The 21,382-nt window shown below is 36.4% G+C and overlaps 1 protein-coding gene across 1 annotated transcript in view; it reads left to right on the plus strand.

The window, feature by feature from the left end:
* sens-2 (zinc finger transcription factor senseless-2) overlaps positions 1 to 16,122 on the plus strand; it is an 88,730-nt gene extending 72,608 nt beyond the window's left edge. The window contains exons 5-6 of the mRNA XM_028182607.2: positions 10,641 to 10,898; positions 11,687 to 16,122. Coding sequence (XP_028038408.1) covers positions 10,641 to 10,898; positions 11,687 to 11,787 — 359 coding nt within the window. The 3' untranslated portion in view covers positions 11,788 to 16,122. The remainder of the gene's footprint in view (positions 1 to 10,640; positions 10,899 to 11,686) is intronic.
* Positions 16,123 to 21,382: the final 5,260 nt, after the last annotated feature.

Raw genomic sequence — 21,382 nt, forward strand, 5'->3', positions numbered from 1 at the left:
AATGATTACACTCAAGCTTTATAGCAAAACGTGTTTGTAAACGTACATTTGACTAAGAACTCAATTATTTTTTGCACATTCTTTGATAAGGTCAAAGATTACCCTTTTCTGCCTTACAAGATAAGAATAAAATTAAAACGAATTACAGAGACGCCGAATTAAATAAAAATCAAAGGGTTTTTTATATACAAAAAGTCTTTCATGACGAGTTAAAACTGCCTCTACCACCTATATCAACTATATGTATACGAGAAATAACTAAATAAACAACATCCCTGGTCCAACCTACACGTAAAGTGAATTTCAACTTAAATTTACAAAGAAAAAACAAGGTCACAACCACGAGAAAGCCTGGTCACTTCCAAACACACGACCTTTTCAAATCCGGCACACATTATACGTAGATGGTCATCCCTCCCCCCGTGGGAGGGTGGCAGCATGCGGATCGTAAACCGGATTCCCGGGGAAAATCCGCACTTCACTACCGACCCGGTAATCACGCCAGCGTCTCGGCTCGCGTGGATTTGTTGAGATATTATGTTATGTACGTTATATTGGAACTTTGTATGTATGAAGGGTTCAAGAAAAGAACTGATACGGAATATTTGATTTCTTTTCATAATTTTACGAGTAAGGTTCGGTGTTGTTGCTGATATTTGATGTGCTGATTGTTGAGTTGATTTTAAGTGTAAATGATAGGTACAAGTTTTATAGTCATATTCTTACGGCCATGACTCATGTTTTGAATAGTAGATTCCGCTGTTTTGAAATAGGCACAAATGAACTACCAAAATTTAGGGCTGTTTTTTAAAATGTAATTTTGAAGGAAAACTTTCGAGTACTGTGATAATAGCTTGAAGAGAGCATAGAATCATAGCGTAGAGATAAGCATAGAGAGATAGGTAAGCATAGAGAGATTGCATAGAGGCGGGCCGCAGCTGAAATTTTCTTTAAAGCAGCTGCTATACAGCTTCCTATAATAAAGGTGAAGTCGATGCTAAAACTATGAAATATCGATATCAATTTGACAATACACATTGAGCTGAAATTCTAAATGAATATAAAACCGAATTCCGACCTCTAACCTATAAAGTTAAAGGTAACACATGAGTATAAACTATCAAAGGTTAAACATAACAAACAGATAATGATTAAGCTTCGGATATTTAATCTATTCACATTAAGAATACAATAACAAATTTTGATACCTACATTATATTAAGGTAGTTTTGACTTTCATTTTTTTTTGTATTCTATATGGAATGTTATTGTTAATTAATGTAATATGGATGCAAGATCTGAAGTAAATGAAATAAATAAATAAACATTAAAACAAGGATAATGTACAGGCGTATTGATTTGCTTTTATTTTGTCCCTTGTCGTTGCAGTTTCAAAACTGGGACATGCATTAGCTTAGGCACTGCGGTGCACTTTTAATCTTGCACCTGGTTTCGGCTAAGTGCCGTCCTCACTGGCTAACTAGACCAGACGCTGAAGTGGTTTTCCACCTGCGACCCAAAGTTCACAAGACACAGGAAAATTAGGACTTTTACATAATGTGATGCAGTGGAAATGAAGTTCAATAACATTAAGTATAATTTTTTTTTATTGCATAGATGGCTGGACGAGCTCACAGCCCACCTGATGTTAAGTGGAGCCCATAGACATCCACATCGCAAATGGGCCACCCACCCTAAGATACAAGTTCTAAGGTCTCAAGTTTAGTTATAAAGTTATGTACAAGTTACAAGTAATTATTAAATTATCTTCATTTATTTCTCGGCTTGAATGTAACGACACCATAATCACATCCAAAACTCTTTGGCCAATATCCTCAAAAGCCTCCGAGAACACGGAGCCTATCCGTCAAATCCAACGTTTTATGCAACATCAATCACACAGTGTCTCCTGCAGCCTGAATTTACAATGGGTATGCAAATTCGGACCGAATTCCGAGTGCCCCATCTCAATTTGGCAGAGTTTTTTACAATGCCGTAAATTGTTACCAGGGTGAGTCTCTTAAATTTCGGTTACGATTCTCCTGGACTTTTAGAGGATGGGGCGGTTTCGTCTATTGAAATATATTGCTTCGTTATGAGATATGATGTGTGCAAGCGGCTATGAACCCTGCTTTTATTGAAATTGCATTATATCCATTAAATAATTGTGTAAGCTATCCGTAAGTGTCCAAACAGTCCGGAATGTGTTCAGTAAAATTTTCATAAAGACATTTCAAGAGGTAATGTCATAGTTGTTATCTGATCAGTTGTGTGTTATCCGGAATATTATTCAAATGGTACAAGCACCAAATAAAAGAGAAAACATGTGGCGCCGAACCCAGGTGACTGGGAGAAGGGCAGGAAAATGATGGTACAAGCAACAACTAAATCTAATGATTCTCGAAGCAGAAGTGCATTTTTTAGACGGGCTCCACTCGCACTGCAATCACAGATTGTTGACAGCAAAACTTGAATGCTCAGAGGAAAGCGTGTACCAAAAATTTGACGAAAAAAAAACTCAGACATTCACTCGTTCCATACAATATTTCTTAAAAATCTTACCGTTGGAACCACTTTAAGTTGGAAGCGTCGTATATTTAATTCACGACCACCTAAAGTAAGTCCCCATAAAAATCCGGCTGTGTGATACTGTGCAGATGAGCCACGCCAGGGGCGGATTCTGTAATTTAATTATATTAATGTCTGTTTTATTGCGAATCTCGTTTTTAGTGTCCCGATAATGGGCGGTAATGATTTTTCGTTCTGAATCCGTTCAATATAATCTGTGTAAGTGTTTCATTCGTTCTTTTTAGATCAGATTTTATTTAGATTTGCTTTTTTAATGTTCAATTGGCTTAATAACAATTGTTTGTAGTCTCTATATCTTTTTATGTGTTCTAGGAGCTTCGATCTTCCGGAAAAAAATTTAAATGGAATGAATAATAAATATATGACAATTCATCATTTTTGAAGGTTCTAGAAAATTTTAATTTCTTAAAATAGACAACAGTGCTCTTAAAGCTCAGTCTTATAGTTTTCACTTCTTGATAATGAAAATCAACCGTCACTTTAAAAGCGATCCGATTGCCAAGGTGGTGACTCTCAAATCTAAATAAGTTAGCAATCCCATTAATATAATCCTTATTTACACCCATTGCTACCTTCAAAAGGAAAACAACATCTAAATTGACTTAAAACTAATTAGATTAAGCTTGATAATAAGTTTTGAATACAAAAACAATATTTTTAGCAGAGGATGGATGTTTATTTACAATGTTTATTCAGATAATATTTTCGAGTCACTTAATTATCATACTCCTTAATTATTCGTTGCTTTAGTATACCACGGAAGCGAATTTGACGGAGTTAGCAACTTTATCAGATTTATATCTGGTATGCGTATTTGCTTCTGACATTCATCCTCCTCCGTTCGTCGTATTCCTCAGTGCTGAAGGTCGTGACCTTTACGGAGCACTTTTGTTAGGACTATGTTCCTCCATTCACTCCTGTCCTCCGCGTAGTGGATAGCGACATTGATGCTGGATTTCAAAGTCATCTTAATAAAAAATAAATAGCATAAAAAACTTACTAGGGTTTTTCTAGCTGACTTAATTTAAATTAATGGAAAGACGTTCCATATTCGGAAGCTTTTTAAAAAAACAAAAAGTTAATAATAATAAAAAATAAATAATTTAATACTCGAATTCGCTGCCCACGAATTTCTTCAAGCTCCATCCGACCCTGGCAGAACGCTATCCAGGATCCGTATGCCCAGGATTTACGGTTATCGCTTACCCGGATGCGTTCAATCACAACCCGGGAACTTAATACTTAACGCGGATATCGCTACATAGACGGCTATGAAATGTTAATATTTCATGCTTTTAAAGCTTATGGTTATGAAGGTAAATAAATACTCCGATTCGCAGGAACGAAAGATGAAAAGCATTTTCAAACTGAGATCCAAGATCTTCAATTGAACATACTTAAATAAATACAAATTTGAAACTCAATCCAGCTGACAGAACAGTTGTTGAAGCATAAACTATAATGAATGGCGTAAATACCAAACATAAAACCAACTAAGTGTAAACTAAATTTGGGAAGGTTATAGTAGCAAGATAGCTCATTAATGCATAGCAACAAGACAGAAAATGAAATATTTTAAACTCAAGAAAAGAACTCAAACACCATTAGAACATTGGAAGCATCTCATTCAAAAAGTTATTGTGCCCATAAAAATCTGTGAAAACTCTCCGCGAGGATCGTAACGTCTATAACTAGTTTATAAACCATAACTTGGACGTTTAAGCACCCAGTAACGCCCGAAACGATCGACTCTTAAAGCGAAATGAAGGATTTCACGAAACATATAGTTCTTTATTGAGATCACGGAATTTGCTAGCGTCACAACTCCGACAATTCGTCCGACTGTATAATTGATTTCACGTTGTGTACTATAAATGAAATAATAATCTATATACCTACGTGAAGCAAAAACTTTGTACCCCCTTTTTACGAAAATTACGCGGACGGAGGACTATGAAATTTCCCATACTTATAGAGAATATAGGTATAGAATGAGTGCAGAATGCTAATTTTTTTTTTAAATTATGCATTAATAATACATTAAATCAATAAAAAGCATATTACACACACTATCGTGCATTTGACATAGACACATATATTATTTATTTATTGTCAAATTTTATGTTATACTAGCGACCCGCCCTCGCTTCGCTTCGGAAACATTAAAACACACATGAAACCAAAAAAAAAATTATAAAAATAAATAAAAAAAGTAGCCTATGTTCATCAGGGACAATGTCGGCTTCTAATGGAAAAAGAATTTTTCAAATCGGTCCAGTAGTTTCGGAGCCTATTCGAAACAAACAAACAAACAAATCTTTCCTCTTTATAATATTAGTATAGATTATTTAATTATCTTTGTTTATTGTCAAACTTTTGCTTTACGTCTATGGTCTAATTGAGACTAGGTTAATATTGTTTATCTGTAATATTATATGTCTAAAGTGTAGCCTTGGCGAAATCTGTGATTATAGAAGTATAATAAATAGTCTTTGACAATAGAACCATAATAATGTTCAAATTTATAATATCAATTAGGTATAGTCGAATTTCGACTTCTGCGGGACCACTAGTAATAATAATAGACTATTAGAAAAAAAAGCGCCTTTATTAATTAGGAGTAACTGTACCTATAGTTTTCTGATAAGTATATTAAAATCAGTTACTAAGTTCGATCACCATGCTCACGTCGCCACTCATTTGCTACCATCAAAATAACGAATACTCACCCCGGAGCAAATCAATCACGTAACACGTACAAATCAATAATTCATCGGAGATCCGCACTTCAATTCATTCATCGCCGTGGCCCTCGAAACAATTAAGTGCCAATACTTCCCCCTATCCCCGACTTCCCCCCCGAGTAATATCGCGGTGTAATTACGCTTTTACGCACTCCAGAGACGATTTCGCGAACTCGGAGCGGACTTTACGCGTTTCGGCTTGTAATAAGTTCGCGTAATGTTTCACACTCGGTTTTGCGGTTTTGTTTATGTTGTATCTAGGGATGTTGTGCGACAGGAAATTGAATTTAAAACTTTGACTAAATCAGAGTAGGTTTGATGAAATAATCGGGATGGTCAGTTATGTAGAACACAAGTCCGGCTTCACAAAAAACGTTCATTAGTTTTGTTCTACGATTTCCTGTTAAGCCCTAATAAATTATCTCAAAACTAATACGCGTAATACCACAAAAACAAATTACGAACGACGTAATAATAATAAGGTTATGTTGAAGCGATAAGGTTGTCCGTTATTCTAGGGCCGTTGAAATGAGAAGCGAAGGGAGATAAGCAAAAAAAAGCCCGACCAAAGTAAACATCACAATTTGCGAGAGGCCGCAAACGAAACATCTTCCTCTACGTACGGCAGTAAAAATCTGTAGAAAAGGAAGTATCGTGAAGATGGAGAGACGGCTAACGAGCGAGGCTCGTGGCGAACGCTCTGATTTCCAATTCAAAGGAAAATTGCGATCCATAAAGTGGGACGGGATGGGGGGGAGTGGAGTGGGTAGCCTCCCCCTGGTTGCTACGCGACGCAGGGAGGAGTCCCCGCAATCACGGCCCAATGGCACGACGGATATAAATTGCTCTCGCATCGCGACACTGGTGTTAGAGCGGGACGCGGCGGCGCTCTCCCTCGCACTAATGAAGTCGCCAATCGCCAGACCCCTTGATTGACGGACTAAAGCGGCCCTTTTTCGAAATGCTATACCTAAGCTAGGTATCGGAGGCGCGCCGTGATTTGTTCGTAATTACGCGCTCTACCGTATTGGCCTTCGTTCCACTTGGACAATATACGTATATTTAAAGCCAGATATGTTTCTCGATAGCTTAGTGACAAATAACAAGTAACATTATATAGTATAATGGTGATATATGGTGCTTAATACAAAAATATTTTTGAATAAAATTAAATGAGTCATAGGTTGAATACTTGATAATTATTATTCGAATTCTCGACACGTGGAATTTAAAATTGTAAACATATGTAAATTTTGAATGTGAATAGGCGTGGATTCGTGGAGACATACCTAGTCAGGTCATAAGTATTGTCACACAGTAAAAACTTTTCTTTTAGAATGCTGGTCACAAAAAAGTTTATTGAATTCGAATTTCGAATTGTTCATGAAAATAAAAATGTATACTTTTAGAATTTTACTCATTTTTAAATATGGAGTGGACGCTTAAAGAAGACCGTGTTGCAGTTATTGCGTTGCATCGTTGCGGTTACGCGCCAATTCAAATTTTTAACATACTGAAAAATTTGAATATAACCAAAAGATTCGTTTATCGTACCATCAAACGATACAATGAAGACTCTAGTGTAGATGACAGGTCAAGAAGTGGTCGCCCTCGGTCTGTTAGGACTCCAGCAGTGATAAAAGCTGTGAAGGCGCGAATTCAAAGAAATCCCCAACGTAAGCAGAAACTGTTGGCCCTTCAGATGGGGTTAAGCAGAACCACGGTGAAAAGGGTGTTAAATGAAGACTTATGGCTTCGGGCATATCGAAGAAAAACAGGACATCGTTTGAATGCTCGTCTAATGGACCTGAGACTGAAGAGATGCCGCGCTTTGTTGAAGCGGTACGCGGGAAAAAAATATCGGGAAATTATTTTTTCGGATGAAAAAATTTTTACCGTAGAAGAGAGCTACAACAAACAAAATGATAAGGTGTACGCACACAGTAGTGAAGAAGCGAGCAACCGTATTCCGCGTGTCCAACGAGGTCATTTTCCATCCTCGCTCATGGTATGGTTGGGAGTTTCTTATTGGGGCTTAACAGAGGTACATTTTTGTGAGAAAGGTGTAAAAACGAATGCAGTTGTGTATCAAAATACAGTCCTGACGAACCTTGTGGGACCTGTTTCTCATACCATGTTCAATAACAGGCACTGGGTATTCCAACAAGATTCGGCGCCAGCTCATAGAGCGAAGAGCACACAAGACTGGCTGGCGGCGCGTGAAATCGACTTCATCCGGCACGAAGACTGGCCCTCCCCCAGTCCAGATTTGAATCCGTTAGATTACAAGATATGGCAACACTTGGAGGAAAAGGCGTGCTCAAAGCCTCATCCCAATTTGGAGTCACTCAAGACATCTTTGATTAAGGCAGCCGCCGATATTGACATGGACCTCGTTCGTGCTGCGATAGACGACTGGCCGCGCAGATTGAAGGCCTGTATTCAAAATCACGGAGGTCATTTTGAATAAACTTTAGTGTCATAAGAATCTATGTTTTGTTAAGTTCATTTTGGTATATGAATGGTTACATAATGAATAAACTTGTTTCAATTATTTTACATTAAACATGTGACAGAATTTATGACCTGACTAGGTAATTATAATTAGTATTTAAAAGCATTAATCGGCTAAGATGAAATAAATCTGTATTATTTGAAATATATCATTATGTATTTAATCTGATTCAAAGGCGATAAAAGTTTGATTTAAAAATCAGTGCGAATAATATTGTACAAACATATACCTAAATGTTTAGTGTTCGTTTTTCCAAAATCTAAATGGTACTTTGACGAAAATTAAACCGATTATAATTAATTAATCACTCGATTATTACAACAAGCTGGTACATCCCTAAGTGATATAAAGTGCGATCCTGATCAGTAAATACTTTAAATCGAACGTTAGGTATAAAGAGTTAATCAGGTAGTCGTCGTGGCCTAAAGGATAAGACGTCCGGTGCATTCGTGTTGAAGCGATACACCGGTGTTCGAATCCCGCAGGCGGGTACCAATTTTTCTAATGAAATATGTACTCAACAAATGTTCACGATTGACTTCCACGGTGAAGGAATAACATCGTGTAATAAAAATCAAACCCGCAAAATTATAATTTGCGTAATTACTGGTGGTAGGACCTCTTGTGAGTCCGCGCGGATAGGTACCACCGCCCTGCTTATTTCTGCCGTGAAGCAGTAATGCGTTTCGGTTTGAAGGGTGGGGTAGCCGTTGTAACTATACTGAGACTTTAGAACTTGTATCTCAAGGTGGGTGGCGCGTCTACGTTGTAGATGTCTATGGGCTCCAGTAACTACTTAACATCAGGTGGGCTGTGAGCTCGTCCACCCATCTAGGCAATAAAAAAAAAAAAAAAAAAAAAAGGTAGCTTCAGTTTTATGTTGTCAACTATATTACGCTAAATGTCGGGTATTTTTGATTGAAATATACGTTTTTTAATAGATTTAAAATGCCTAACATGTGCGAACTTGCAATATATATAAATAGTCCATTTCGATAATCGATTTTCTATATTAATTTTCTTTTTGTTTAGCCTACTAATTTCGTGTTCACTTTACAAGATAAAACAGACAGTGAGTTTAAGTCTTGAGGTATCAATGATTATGGTTGAAATTCGGTCATTCAACCAAGAATACTTTATTTAATATTTTGAGATTAAAAGCAGTTGTCTAGTATACCACATACTCCCTAAGCATGTATAATGACTTAAAACTTCTAAATTACACTGTATACTGTAAAACTCGCAAATAAAGCGAGGCATTTGTAAATTTCCATTCGCTCCATCAAAGCAGCGTCTCACACAAGAATGCTATTAAATTCCTCACGATTTCCGCGACTGCTTATGCACTATTAATATAAGTTATCAATAGTGAGAGAAATGAAAGTTAAAATCGATTACGATTCAATTATATTTCATCGGTATCCAGTTTTATCGTAAAACATATCCATCAAAATGTCATCACATCACTAGTTTTATTTGAACACGAAACATTAAAAACTGTTTAACTGATTCCAAATTTAAAGATTTAGAATTCTATTTAATTCGAACTTACTAAAATAAGAAAGAGCGCTTTGTAGATTATAAGTGAAGCACGTAGTAGCCGCGCTTCGAATCCTTAATACGCCGGACTACGCAGAGATTACGCGGACGTGTATTTAATATATGTTCGGACGTGGCACTGGCCACTTTCGGATACTTAGGGCTGTTCAATTTGTACATCTCATTTTATAGTTAGTACTAGCTGACCCGGCAGGCTTCGCAGTGCCTCAATCGATAAATAAAAGACCTAAGCTTTTGTATAAAATAAACTTAAAACAAACAAAAGGAATCAGTCCGACGGAGGACACATCAAAGGGAAAACCAAAATTGTTATTTTTATTTAATTCCGAGCATTTTCATATTTATCTACCTATTATTAGGCTATCAGCCAATAGGTCGGGAAAAAAGTCTAGTGACCCAGATGAACAATAAGTTTGCTACATTCCTATGAAGTTTATGTGTTAAAAGATCCTATCATATATTTTTGGGTAATAAATTAATAATAATATTTCCTTATAAATCTAATAAACAGCTATTAAGTTATAAATAGAGGTTAATATATACTAGATAAGCCGTAGTATTCTTAATGAAATCTGCGACTCGAAAGACACAAAGCCATACAAAAAGTTTTGAAATAATGAACAAAAGCAGAAATAAATGTAATAGAAAAGTGAAAGTAAATCGATGGACGTCCAAATTTAGACATTTTATAATTTTTTGGGAACGAAATAACATTAATTACATACAGAATTCCAATAAAAATTTAATAGTTTTAAGATGTCAGTCAACCCTGCTTGCTCTTGAGTTCACCCACATGTCTCCTACGAGCGGATCGAACTTTCTTTGTGCTAGATCAGGGATTAAGTTCACCTCCCTTAAATAGAACAAAAATTCCAAAATCAGCTAAATAAATAGGTTGAATTAGACACTATATTTGTTTCGCAACGTTAATTTGAAACTTTGATATTTCTAGTTTGATTATTCAGTCATATTCTGTCTACAATGAGAATAAAAAAGTACATAATAGAAATGTACCTAATCATTTTTGAATGGTCACCATCGTTCATGGAATAATTCTTTGATAACTCTACTACATACCTTAGTTAGTTTAGCGAATAATTACGTCCACAACGTAGGTAAATATATAGGTACATACATAGTTCAAACCAGGCTCCAATGTCCCTTTGTTTTTGAGCATCGTACCAAATTTAATACAAATTTAACACAAATTAAATACCTCATTTTGTCCACAGGTGAAAAGCCCCACAAGTGCCAGGTCTGCGGCAAAGCTTTCAGTCAAAGCTCGAATCTGATCACACATTCCCGCAAGCACACCGGCTTCAAGCCGTTCGCTTGTGAGCTTTGCGGACGCGCTTTTCAACGAAAAGTCGACCTTCGCCGGCATAAAGAGACGCAGCATGCCAATTTGAGGGCGACCCAGCCTATGCAACCTTCGCATACAGATGTTCACTCCATGCACTCAGATATGCAAATACCTGACCATAGAATAGGTAATGACATTGCAATTCTCAATTTTCTTACAAGTTCTTGAGTGAGTGAGTACTTTTGCTAATGATTTTTTTAAGTCATCTTGGCCTAAAGGATAATACGCTTGGAGTGTTCATATCGAACGAAGCAACTATGCCGGAGTAAAAATTCCGCAGGCAACTACCTATGTAATGAAACACGTGCTTAGATCATGCTCACGAATGTCTTTTTTTATTTTATTGCCTTTTTAAGCAGACGAACTTACGACCCACCTGATGGTAAGTGGTCACCGTCGCTCATGGACGCAATGCCAGAGGCAGAGCCAAGCCGCTGCCTACCATTAAGTACTCTCCGCAAGCCTCGTTTGAAGAAGGACATGTCATAGCGCTCGGAGAACACCGTGGAGGGGAGTTCATTCCAAAGCCGGATGGTACGTGGCAAAAAAGATCTTTGGAAACGCACTGGCGATGAACGATGTCTTCCACGATGAAAGAATAACATTGTGTAATCGCGATTAAACCCGCAAAAAATGAAATTTTTCATATTTCCTATACAATTGAAGAGAATTGAGATCTATTTTCAAGTGTCAAGATGGCCTTATTCAAGATTTAATATTTATGAGTTGTACTGGCCACTGGGTTCACCGTTCTAAAGAATTTTAAACTAAAACTGTTTGGCGTTTGACATTGGTCACTATTCGTCGGCTAGATAAGATCTCAAGCACATAATGAATTTAGAGGTAGCATTAAAAAAACAAAACATTAATTAAGTTATGATGAGCCAACGGTTGTAATTTGTTATTCGCCCTCAGATATCCGCCCTCATCCCGAGTTGCGGCCTCCGCACCCCGACTTCGGAGCGCCGCCACACATGACCACCGCAGTACCACCACTCCAGCCGCTGCCGTCCTGAACTACAACCGCCTTTCCGCCCAACTGGCGTTAAGGCAAAATCACCAAAGATATAACTAATCACTGTATCCCAAATAAATCCAAAGAAGAAAATTGTTTAATTCTGGAAATGATGTTCCAGGATATACAATCAATAGTACTTCTAATAGCTTATGTAATCTTCTTGTGCGCTAATTAAGTATTGGACAGAGTCAATGTAACTGACAACAGTTTTATTCTAGATAACGAAAAGAAAACAAACAGTAGGTACTGTACCAAAATTATTAATAATATTAGTTCTTAGTCCTTTGAGGAGAATTGCTGTTATTATAACTTATTGCACTTAATCCGTAACGATTCAAGGAACTTGAAAAATACAAAAAAATAGACGGCTTTTATTTTACAAGTGACGTTATTTGTGATCAAAATAAGCGACGGCCATCACCACAGCTCATTGATTAGCCTCGTATGACATCTTACATTATCAGTGCTGTAAAAAAAAACTGTTGTGTTTAAAACTGTTGTCTAAAAAACTGTTTAATATTATCTTTTCTTGTTCTTATCCCTCTACGATTGGTCAGCACTGCATGTCCTCTTTCTCCATTCAGGCCTATACGTATCTCATCTATATACGTCATCTCTGTCAGCCAAACTCTTCTCTCACATATCCTCTTCCACACATTCCATCCAAGTCTTTTTAGAACGCCCCCTCCTCACATATCCCAAATGTTTCATTTACTAACCATTAAAATTTCAGCAGTAATCGGATGATCGTCTTAATTAAAAACAACTTTTAAAACTTTGCAAATCTTCAAATAATGTCTTACCTATATCCGATTGACGTCTAATGTGAAATAACTTTGCTAGGGTATTTGATATAAGACAAAACGCATTATGAGGATTGTTTTTTTTAATAGTTCTTGCATACCAAAATCGATACATTGACATGCAAAGAACACTATATAAACTAGATAATGAAAAAAGTTGGTTAGAAATAATATAAGAATATATACACGATCTTTTTTAATGGTGCCCACTTTGTAAATACGCTGTTGCATCGAGTTTGTAAAACTTTAATGTATGATTAGTTGAAATAAATAGGTGTAAAGTTTTTGTGCTTAACAAAAACGATTTTTGGTATAAGACTGTAACAATTATAATGCTCTCGTGTCATCGTAGGTACGTGTTATCATTTAGATCCAATCTTTACCACAACATTTTTTTTTCTCTACTGGCTGAGAGGCTTTATCAGCTTCTCCTTGACGTGTAAGTGAGCTCACGAGGCTCAAACCGGGTGTGTTGCTAATACTGGCTCTAGCAAGAGCAGTACTTCGCAGAATCTACCAGCGGATCGGAAACGTGACCCACTGGGAAGATCCGGCGAGAAACTCAATGGGCTGTGTCTATGGGTTAATTCACTGGTGGAAATATAGTATGTCGAATACTCATTAAAGCATTCATCTAACGCAGAACAATATATTGAGATTTAAAGTGTAGGATAATTTAGTTGTTGCATCAATCAGTAACTACGTAAAATTTGACGCTGTAATTTTGTCATGTTTACAATTAAAATTAGAAATCTTATTTTTTTAATATGATCTCACACGGTGACCTCTGAAATAAATCCTTTAAAACTGTATACTCGTATAGGTCATCTAGATAGATTACATAATTTTAATTTTCATTTTATAATATAATTTCGTTTAAATCACTTGTCATGAAAGAAATACACGAGTCATTCATTTGTCTTACAATTCTATTACAATTAAGAATGGTTTTATTAAATTTACGGAGCAACTCAACTTTGCTTTGCTTAAGGCTTCGTCAAACAAAACGCGTAATTAGCGCGCGTCAAAGCGCTAAACTGACGGCGCGCTATGACGCCGAGATGTGTTGTACTACTATGGTAACATACCGTCAAACAGAGCGCCAACGCTATAGCGCTTATAGACGCGCGCTAATTACGCGTTCTGTTTGACGAAAACTTTAATATAAAAATATTAATTTAATTTCCACGAATATATCTCGAGTGTACACGACCTCTGCATCTCGCAACTGCACGCCACTTTTAATCCGGGAGTTATAAAACTGAGCTCTATTTATTTACTACTAAGAATTATGATAACTTGGTTTTCGAGTTAACGAGGACAGTATTACGAGCTGATTTGGCCGATTTGAACTTCATGCGTGTTTTTTAAGATCGCGATAATAATAATAACGCCCCCAACCTGACCTCTAACACTAAACTACAAAAAAACAGATCTATAATCTATTTACGGGTACTCGTGATGACGCTCTATGTGCTGAGTGCGAGTTTTATAACGTTCTCGATAGTGTAAAAGTTAACTCAAAATTGTGTGCAGTTGAAACAGCGTCCCTAGCGGGAAAACGTAGGCAAACGTTGCAACTCCATACAAATTTAAGTTAACTTTTACGCTATCGAGCACGTTAAAAAACTCGTACTAAGCACACTGAGCGTCTATGATCAAGTTTGCCGCGCATACTGTTGTTAATTCGTATCTACAAGTATAAATATAATCTTCAGGCGTGTCTAGTGGCAATGTTTTACGAAAATATGAAGCAGTGAAGTACCGCGCCCGTCTCTCTTCGATTAAATCACTTTTATCGAAACTATCATTCCAATTACAAAAGACAAATTATTTTTATTCCATAATTTTACTGTACATGTTTTTTTTATTTTAAGTTTTCACTTGTCGCTCGCGCATTAGATAGACAATGGGAACGTAGCCGATATAGCCAACATTTGTAGCAAAGGCCCTATCACTGTCAGATGAAGAGTGGAATGGAACGGAATTTATTTGTTTAAGAATGAAGTTAGAGGAATTTGATAAGTCAACACATTGTGTATGTAAAGACAACCAGGTAAAGACAACCCAGAGTTGAATATACTCTATGGAATCGGAGCAACCATGTTGCTATTGGTTTGATTTCCCACATTTCCGCATTTTCAGAAACGCACGATTTTTAATATGTCGCCTTTACTATGAATTTAACCCTGAAGAAATACTAAATTACCGAAATAAGACTATTGATACGGCTTGACGCCATGCGTTCCCGCCAAGAAATCAGGTGCCATAAACGCAAAGCAAATATTTGGTTAATGTTACCACAAGCAAAAAAACAAACATTCCAAAGAAAAAAAGACAAAGAAAGAAAAAAGTACAAATTATGTTTTTGTACTATAAATTTAATTAAATATTTTACACGCAACACAGCTTTTATACATGTTATTGTATACTAAAATAAAATAATAGATATTAATAGGCTTTTGTATTAAAAAAATTAAGACAAATTTTAGGTTCTAATAAGTCAATACCAAAAAAAAAAACTGTTTAATTAGTAAATTAATAATTATGTATAGTTTAAAGTCATCTTGTTATTATATAATGTACAGTCATTCTTCGATTTCATCATTAATTGTATTAGTAAAATTGTAAATAGGATTAATGGCATGTAACTATTTTGTAAGGATTTTCGGATGCCATCTGAGTATATAGTAAAAATATTTAATCTGTGGTATCTACATAATTCATAGAAAAAAAAAACGTTCATAAATTATATTATAAAGAGGATCTTGTCAATGTATAAAAGGGTTCTTATTGATTGAGAACAATAATAATATTGTAATTGCATGATCTTAATATGAATCATTTGAGTTTCCTTTGAGTTTGTAAGAAATATTCGGTGCTCTATGAAAGTTTATTTTGCAAGAAGTGACACAAATAAACGTTGCGACAAAAGCTATTAAGAACGAACCTTCAATCAATTATAATATTAATTTACAATTAATAGTATAATAGTGTTTTATTAAAGATTTCTCATGTGCTATATATGTTATGGTTCGGTAGGCAGCAGCTTGGCCCGGTAGGCAGCGGCTTGGCTCTGCCCCCGGAATTGCTGAAGTCCATGGGCGACGGTAACCACTCGCCATCAGGTGGGCGGAATGCTCGTCTGCCTACAAGGGCAATAAAAATAAAAAAGTGTTAATTTTATATCATCGAAACCTTGAAACCATAAAATTAACATGACATTTTGATCAATATTTTAAATTAAAGATACGTTTTGAAACACACAGTAAATATTTAGTTATAATTAAACGATGTTAAATGAAGGCTTTTTATCTCGAAATTTCCCTTGTTGTTTTCCCTCTCGGATGTCTTTTGTACATCGTTTTGTATATAATGTATAATAAGAACTATCATAATTATTATCTTATAATAAAACAAATCCAAAGAAACGTGCAATGAATGTGTCGTAATTTTACGAATTATTAAACATTATTATCATTATTATTGTATTAAAATATGTCACCTCAATAAACACTCGTGAAAATTAATTAAGTGTTTTCATTTCTATATGTAAATCTACCTTATCTATCTTAAACGCTTACCATACAACCTTTTTTTTGCCTACCCATGCTAGTAGTATGAAGGGGCTATACTAGCTTACAGCTTACAAGATACAACGAGAAAGTCAGTTGGATCATACAATCATTATAACAAAAATCCCACAGTCATCACAGCCCACTGAGTTTCTCGCCGGATCTTCTCAGTGGGTCGCGTTTCAGATCCGGTGGTAGATTCTGCGAAGCACTGCTCTTGCTAGGGTCAGTGTTAGTTAGCATCACTCCAGTTTGAGTCCCGTGAGCTCATCTACTAGTTAAGGTTATGCTGAAATAGCCTCTCAAGTCTATCTATCAGCTTAGGTAGGAAAAAACAAAAATCCTTCATAAGACACGTCTGATACTTCTGTACTAAGCTGCAAAGTATTTGATTGTTTTACTTGAATATTTTTGTAATGAAATGCTCCCTTCTCTCATGTCAGCATTGAGCATGAGCTCACAAATGACTTTCACGATGCTATTCTTTATAATATCGTGTAATAAAAATGAAACTCGCAAAAAAATATTTTACGTAATTATAAAGACATAGACCTCAAATCTTAATGTCAAAATTCACGCTGTGTGATATCTAGACTCTTGTAAACATTTAACTCGAGGTAGACCATAATCTCGTTCACCCATCCATGCAATTAAAAAAGGCACTTTTTTAAAAAGCGTCCAATTTAGATATTTGTTGATTCAATTTAAAAAACAAAGGGTAGCGTTAGAAATAGCAGCGACCTTGATGTCCAAGGCATTCTCTACCAATTTACCGAGGCTGGTGTAGACAGTGACGTGGAATTTTGCGGTAGGCAGCGGCTTGGCTCTGCCCCCGGCATTGCTGAAGTCCATGGGCGACGGTAACCACTCACCATCAGGTGGGTCGTGTGCTCGTCTGCCTACAAGGGCAATAAAAAAAAAAGAAATTAAAATCTACAAAAAATATATACCGTATACATACATACGTTTAAATATGGGAAAATGCAAACATATAATTGATCTTACATATGTATGTATATCAGACTTGAATATCATCTCTACGGATTTCAATAATTTCACTGCTTTCTTCTCGTCTGATTTTTATCCCCATTCAAATTCCATATCTCTAACTCATCAGTGAGCTAGTTTCAAAAAAATCAGAAATTTGAATCCAGTCCCGAAAGCGAGTTAATAAAAATCGAGAAAAAAACCTATTAAATCAAATAACAGTGATAGCTGGAACTAAAAAAAATGTTTTGTTAATAAATTTGCAGTTATCATAAAACGGAAATCTCTTTCTCTTGGAGAATATCATTCTTCCATGGAGAATATCATTCAATGATAAGAATGATATTCTGAGGATATGAACTAGAAAACATCGCGGACCCCAGCTGACTGGGAGAAGGGCAGGTGAATGATGATTATGACAAGATATTTGACAGATGCCTGATTCTCGCTAACAATATTTTCTAGATAGGAGAAACTTTGAGACGGTTCTGTCAATTTACCTAAAATCATTTACGGAACTCTCAATTTGACCACAAAACGATCAGTGAGTGTTCTAATCTCAAGAGGGAGCGCAATCCAGAGAAAAACATATTGTAGAGGAAAAAAAACGACCAAAGCCAGAATTATTTGAGAGACAATGAAGAATTAATACTACATACTCTAACAAAACGTTGTAACTATACTGAGATCTTAGAACTTATATCTCAAGGTGTGTGGCGCATTTACGTTGTAGATGTCTATGGGCTCCAGTAACCACTTAACACCAGGTGGGCTGTGAGCTCGTCCACACATCTAAGCCAAAAAAAAGATGTGTGAACGAAGTTCCATATAAAAATAAATAAATAAAAAAGAATTACGAGAAAAAAATCGAGCGGTGAAATATCGCTGTGCGGAAAACAAGGCCTTATTCCACGGACTTTATCTTACGGTTTTTACTATCACTTTTTTTTCAGTTCGGTCGCGCAGCAACATTTCCAAAAAAAAAAAAAGGCCCTATGTGATAGAAAAAAAAAACCTACTGTTAAAATAAATTATGATTTATTTTTAATCCCTACCTATGCTGATAGCCCTGTGAGGCTATATCAGCGTTACCCTAGCGTGTAGATGAGCTCTCGGGGCTCAAACCGGAGGTGTTGCCAACACTGGCCCTAGCAAGAGCAGTGCTTTGCAGAATCTAACACCAGATCGGAAACATGACCCACTGATAAGATCCGGCGAGAGACTCCGAGGGCTATCATGAAATTGCTTGACAAGTAAACTGCAATGCTAATAATACTCAACGCAACAATAAACATAACAACAATGAAACAAAATCATCATATTTTCGTCCCGAGTTAAAATGTTCTGTGAAACACCGAACGTAAGGTAGGTAGGTACTCTAAATGTATTCGAACTTCTAAAGCAATTCAATGTGACGGACACTTGATACTTTTGTCTTAGAGACCGACTGAACAGCTTTTCAACTCGCCAGTACCTGTACAGTGGAGAAGGAACGTAGTGTCTAAGCAAGTAGAGGCAAATATCCTATGAGATTAGTATGATGCATACACTGGACCCTTTTTCATTTTTTGCTTATCCACAAAGTAAATTTTAGAGATAACTAATTAAAGTATATTCAAAAAAGCATTTTCCAGATCAAATTACCATGCCAAATTGTATGTTTACTGTATCGTTTATGTTTTTCTATAACATAAAACGATACACTTTAGGTATTTTGCGAAAAATATAATTAAATATTTTTCCTTGGAGGTATAATGTTCATTTTACAAGATTTTAAGGAGTATAGTAGTCGGCCAGATGTTGTAAAGCTACTGACTGGCTGTGGCCCATTTTCAATTAGCCTTTATTTTCAACATTTTTCTAATGAAATACGTACTTAGCAAATGTTCACGATTGCCTTCCATGGGAAAGGAAGATGGATGGCGAATTTACGTTGTAAATGTCTAGGGGCTCTGGTAACCTTGTCTTATATACGATGGTAGTGTAACAATAACAAAAGTTTTTTGTGGCACATTGAATAAATAAAAATTCCGAATCGTGATCGCTTCAAGTTTCCTAAGCTGTGACCAAAGCAAGAAAGCCATCACGAACGAGAGATGTTTTAACGTGAATTATGTAAATAAATGCAGAAATGTAACGTTGATCTTAATTCGATTTAACCATTATCCCGGGAAGGGATACGATTTAATATCCGTGGATAGATCAAGTTACCTTAGGGTGACCGGGTATATGGAATTATGTTAATGCAGTATTTATTACAGCTTTAGAATATTAGTGCGAACTCGTGATGTCACAACGAGAAATCCGCTTTTTTTTCTTAGCTAATCTAGTGACTTAAAGGGGTAATGCTAGATTCGCCGAGCGAGTAGGTAAGCTCACGGGGCTCTAACCTGACGAGTCGCTAACACTAGCCGTAGCAAGAGCAGTGCTTCGCAGAATCTACCACCGGATCGGAAACGCGACCCACTGAGAAGATCCGACGAAAAACTCCGTAGACTGTGTCTGAGGGTTAATTTGCTTGAGATCCGCGCTGCGGGTAGCTTTATAAAAACTTTGTATTAGTGACGTATGTCAAATATAACACGGGTGTATCATTTAGGACAAAAACGTATCTAAGTATTGGTTTCAAAACCAATATAAAATCCGCAGGAGAAACCTTTAAAATTTATTTTTAGAATCACTTGCGTTTAATCCAATCCAATTAAACTATCAAACTGATTGGGGCTCGTCTGTTTGTTTGGTATCGGTTTGTTTGTTGTTGTGATCGATTGATCATTAACTTAATGGTCACGAGTTATTGATGAGCGCTCATTTTGTAAATAGGTAACTGTTTGCTATTTTCGCGTAGATGGTAGGTAGATACATAAAATAAACTGCAATTTTCGTGTAGAAGTAAGTAGTACACTCTTTACTGCTGAAGGAAGGGTACATCTATCACTGTGCGGGTATCTTGAGTCGATCAATGAGTTCGAATATTTTTGCTCGGAACTAGTATATCTCGGATCGTTCCGATCCACTCTCGACTCTCAGGTCTTTTAGACCAGTCGACAGACTTTCGACGTGCACCTTAACTAAAAAACACAACCCACTGAGTCTCTCACCAGACCTTCTCAGTGGACCGCGATACAGATGCGGTGGTAGATTTTACGAAGCACCACTCTTGCTACGGCTAGTGTTAGCAACCCTTCTCGGGCTGAGCCCCGTGAGTTCGCTCACCAGTCGTGGCGATGCCACAATCGTCTTTCAAGACCACGGGCAGCAAGATTTTAAAACAATACCATAAGGCTAGAATATACGTTTTCTCTGGCATGTTCCACGATGTTTTCTGATTGGGATGAAATGTCTTTCTTCAAATAACGTTTATTGAAAATCCTTAACGCTAGGTAGTCGCTATTCCCCCGGACATTATTGACGTTCATAAGTATTATTTTACTGTTAGGCGGACCGCATGATAATCTGCAAACAAAAGTAATAAGAGAATGGAACTCAGGCAAGCAATCAGCAAGCAATTGTGACCAATGCGTTGGCTTACTTTCACCTGGGTGTTTAATATGTATACATATCCTTCTCAATCGTGTCAAGAGTGACACGATTGAGAAGGATATGGGATTGGGAAGGAGAAGGACGTCTCAGCAGCGTATAGAAATATTGAGAATATTAGTGTTCTAATGAGCCTGATCTTTGTGGCTTTGGTTATGTTTGGTTATGTATACATATATTTACTATGTATAACGTTGCTTAGTATGTATATTATTATCAGCCTCTGGATTCACAATACAAGGAATTCTAGTTTCGGGTCAGATGAGCGAGTGCCATTCATTTGTCCTCAATTATTTATCTAATATTTAACTGTATATTCAAGGACTGAAGATTCGAATTATATCTTTGAACACAGACAAGCCCTTTGGATGGACAAAGATTTTTTATCCCACTAGATGGGTGCACGCTCTCATTACCCACCTGGAACCCCTAAGTATCCCGACGATTACCCATCCCTACAGAGCGGAACGCATGACTGCTTCGCAGAAAATATAGAGGATATTGTGATAGCTACCCTGTTACATAGATAACAGTACATAAATCTTACACTATAATATGTTTTAAGAAAACAATTGAAAATGCCAAATATTATGGGTAAATGAAAATGAAATGAAATGAATAAAATATATTTATCAGGAAACTTTACAAAATGAGAATGAGAAATATTTAAGCCACTAAACTAACCAAA

This window comes from Bombyx mandarina, chromosome 04 (assembly GCF_030267445.1).
Source record: "Bombyx mandarina strain Sakado chromosome 04, ASM3026744v2".
NCBI lineage: Eukaryota > Metazoa > Arthropoda > Insecta > Lepidoptera > Bombycidae > Bombyx > Bombyx mandarina.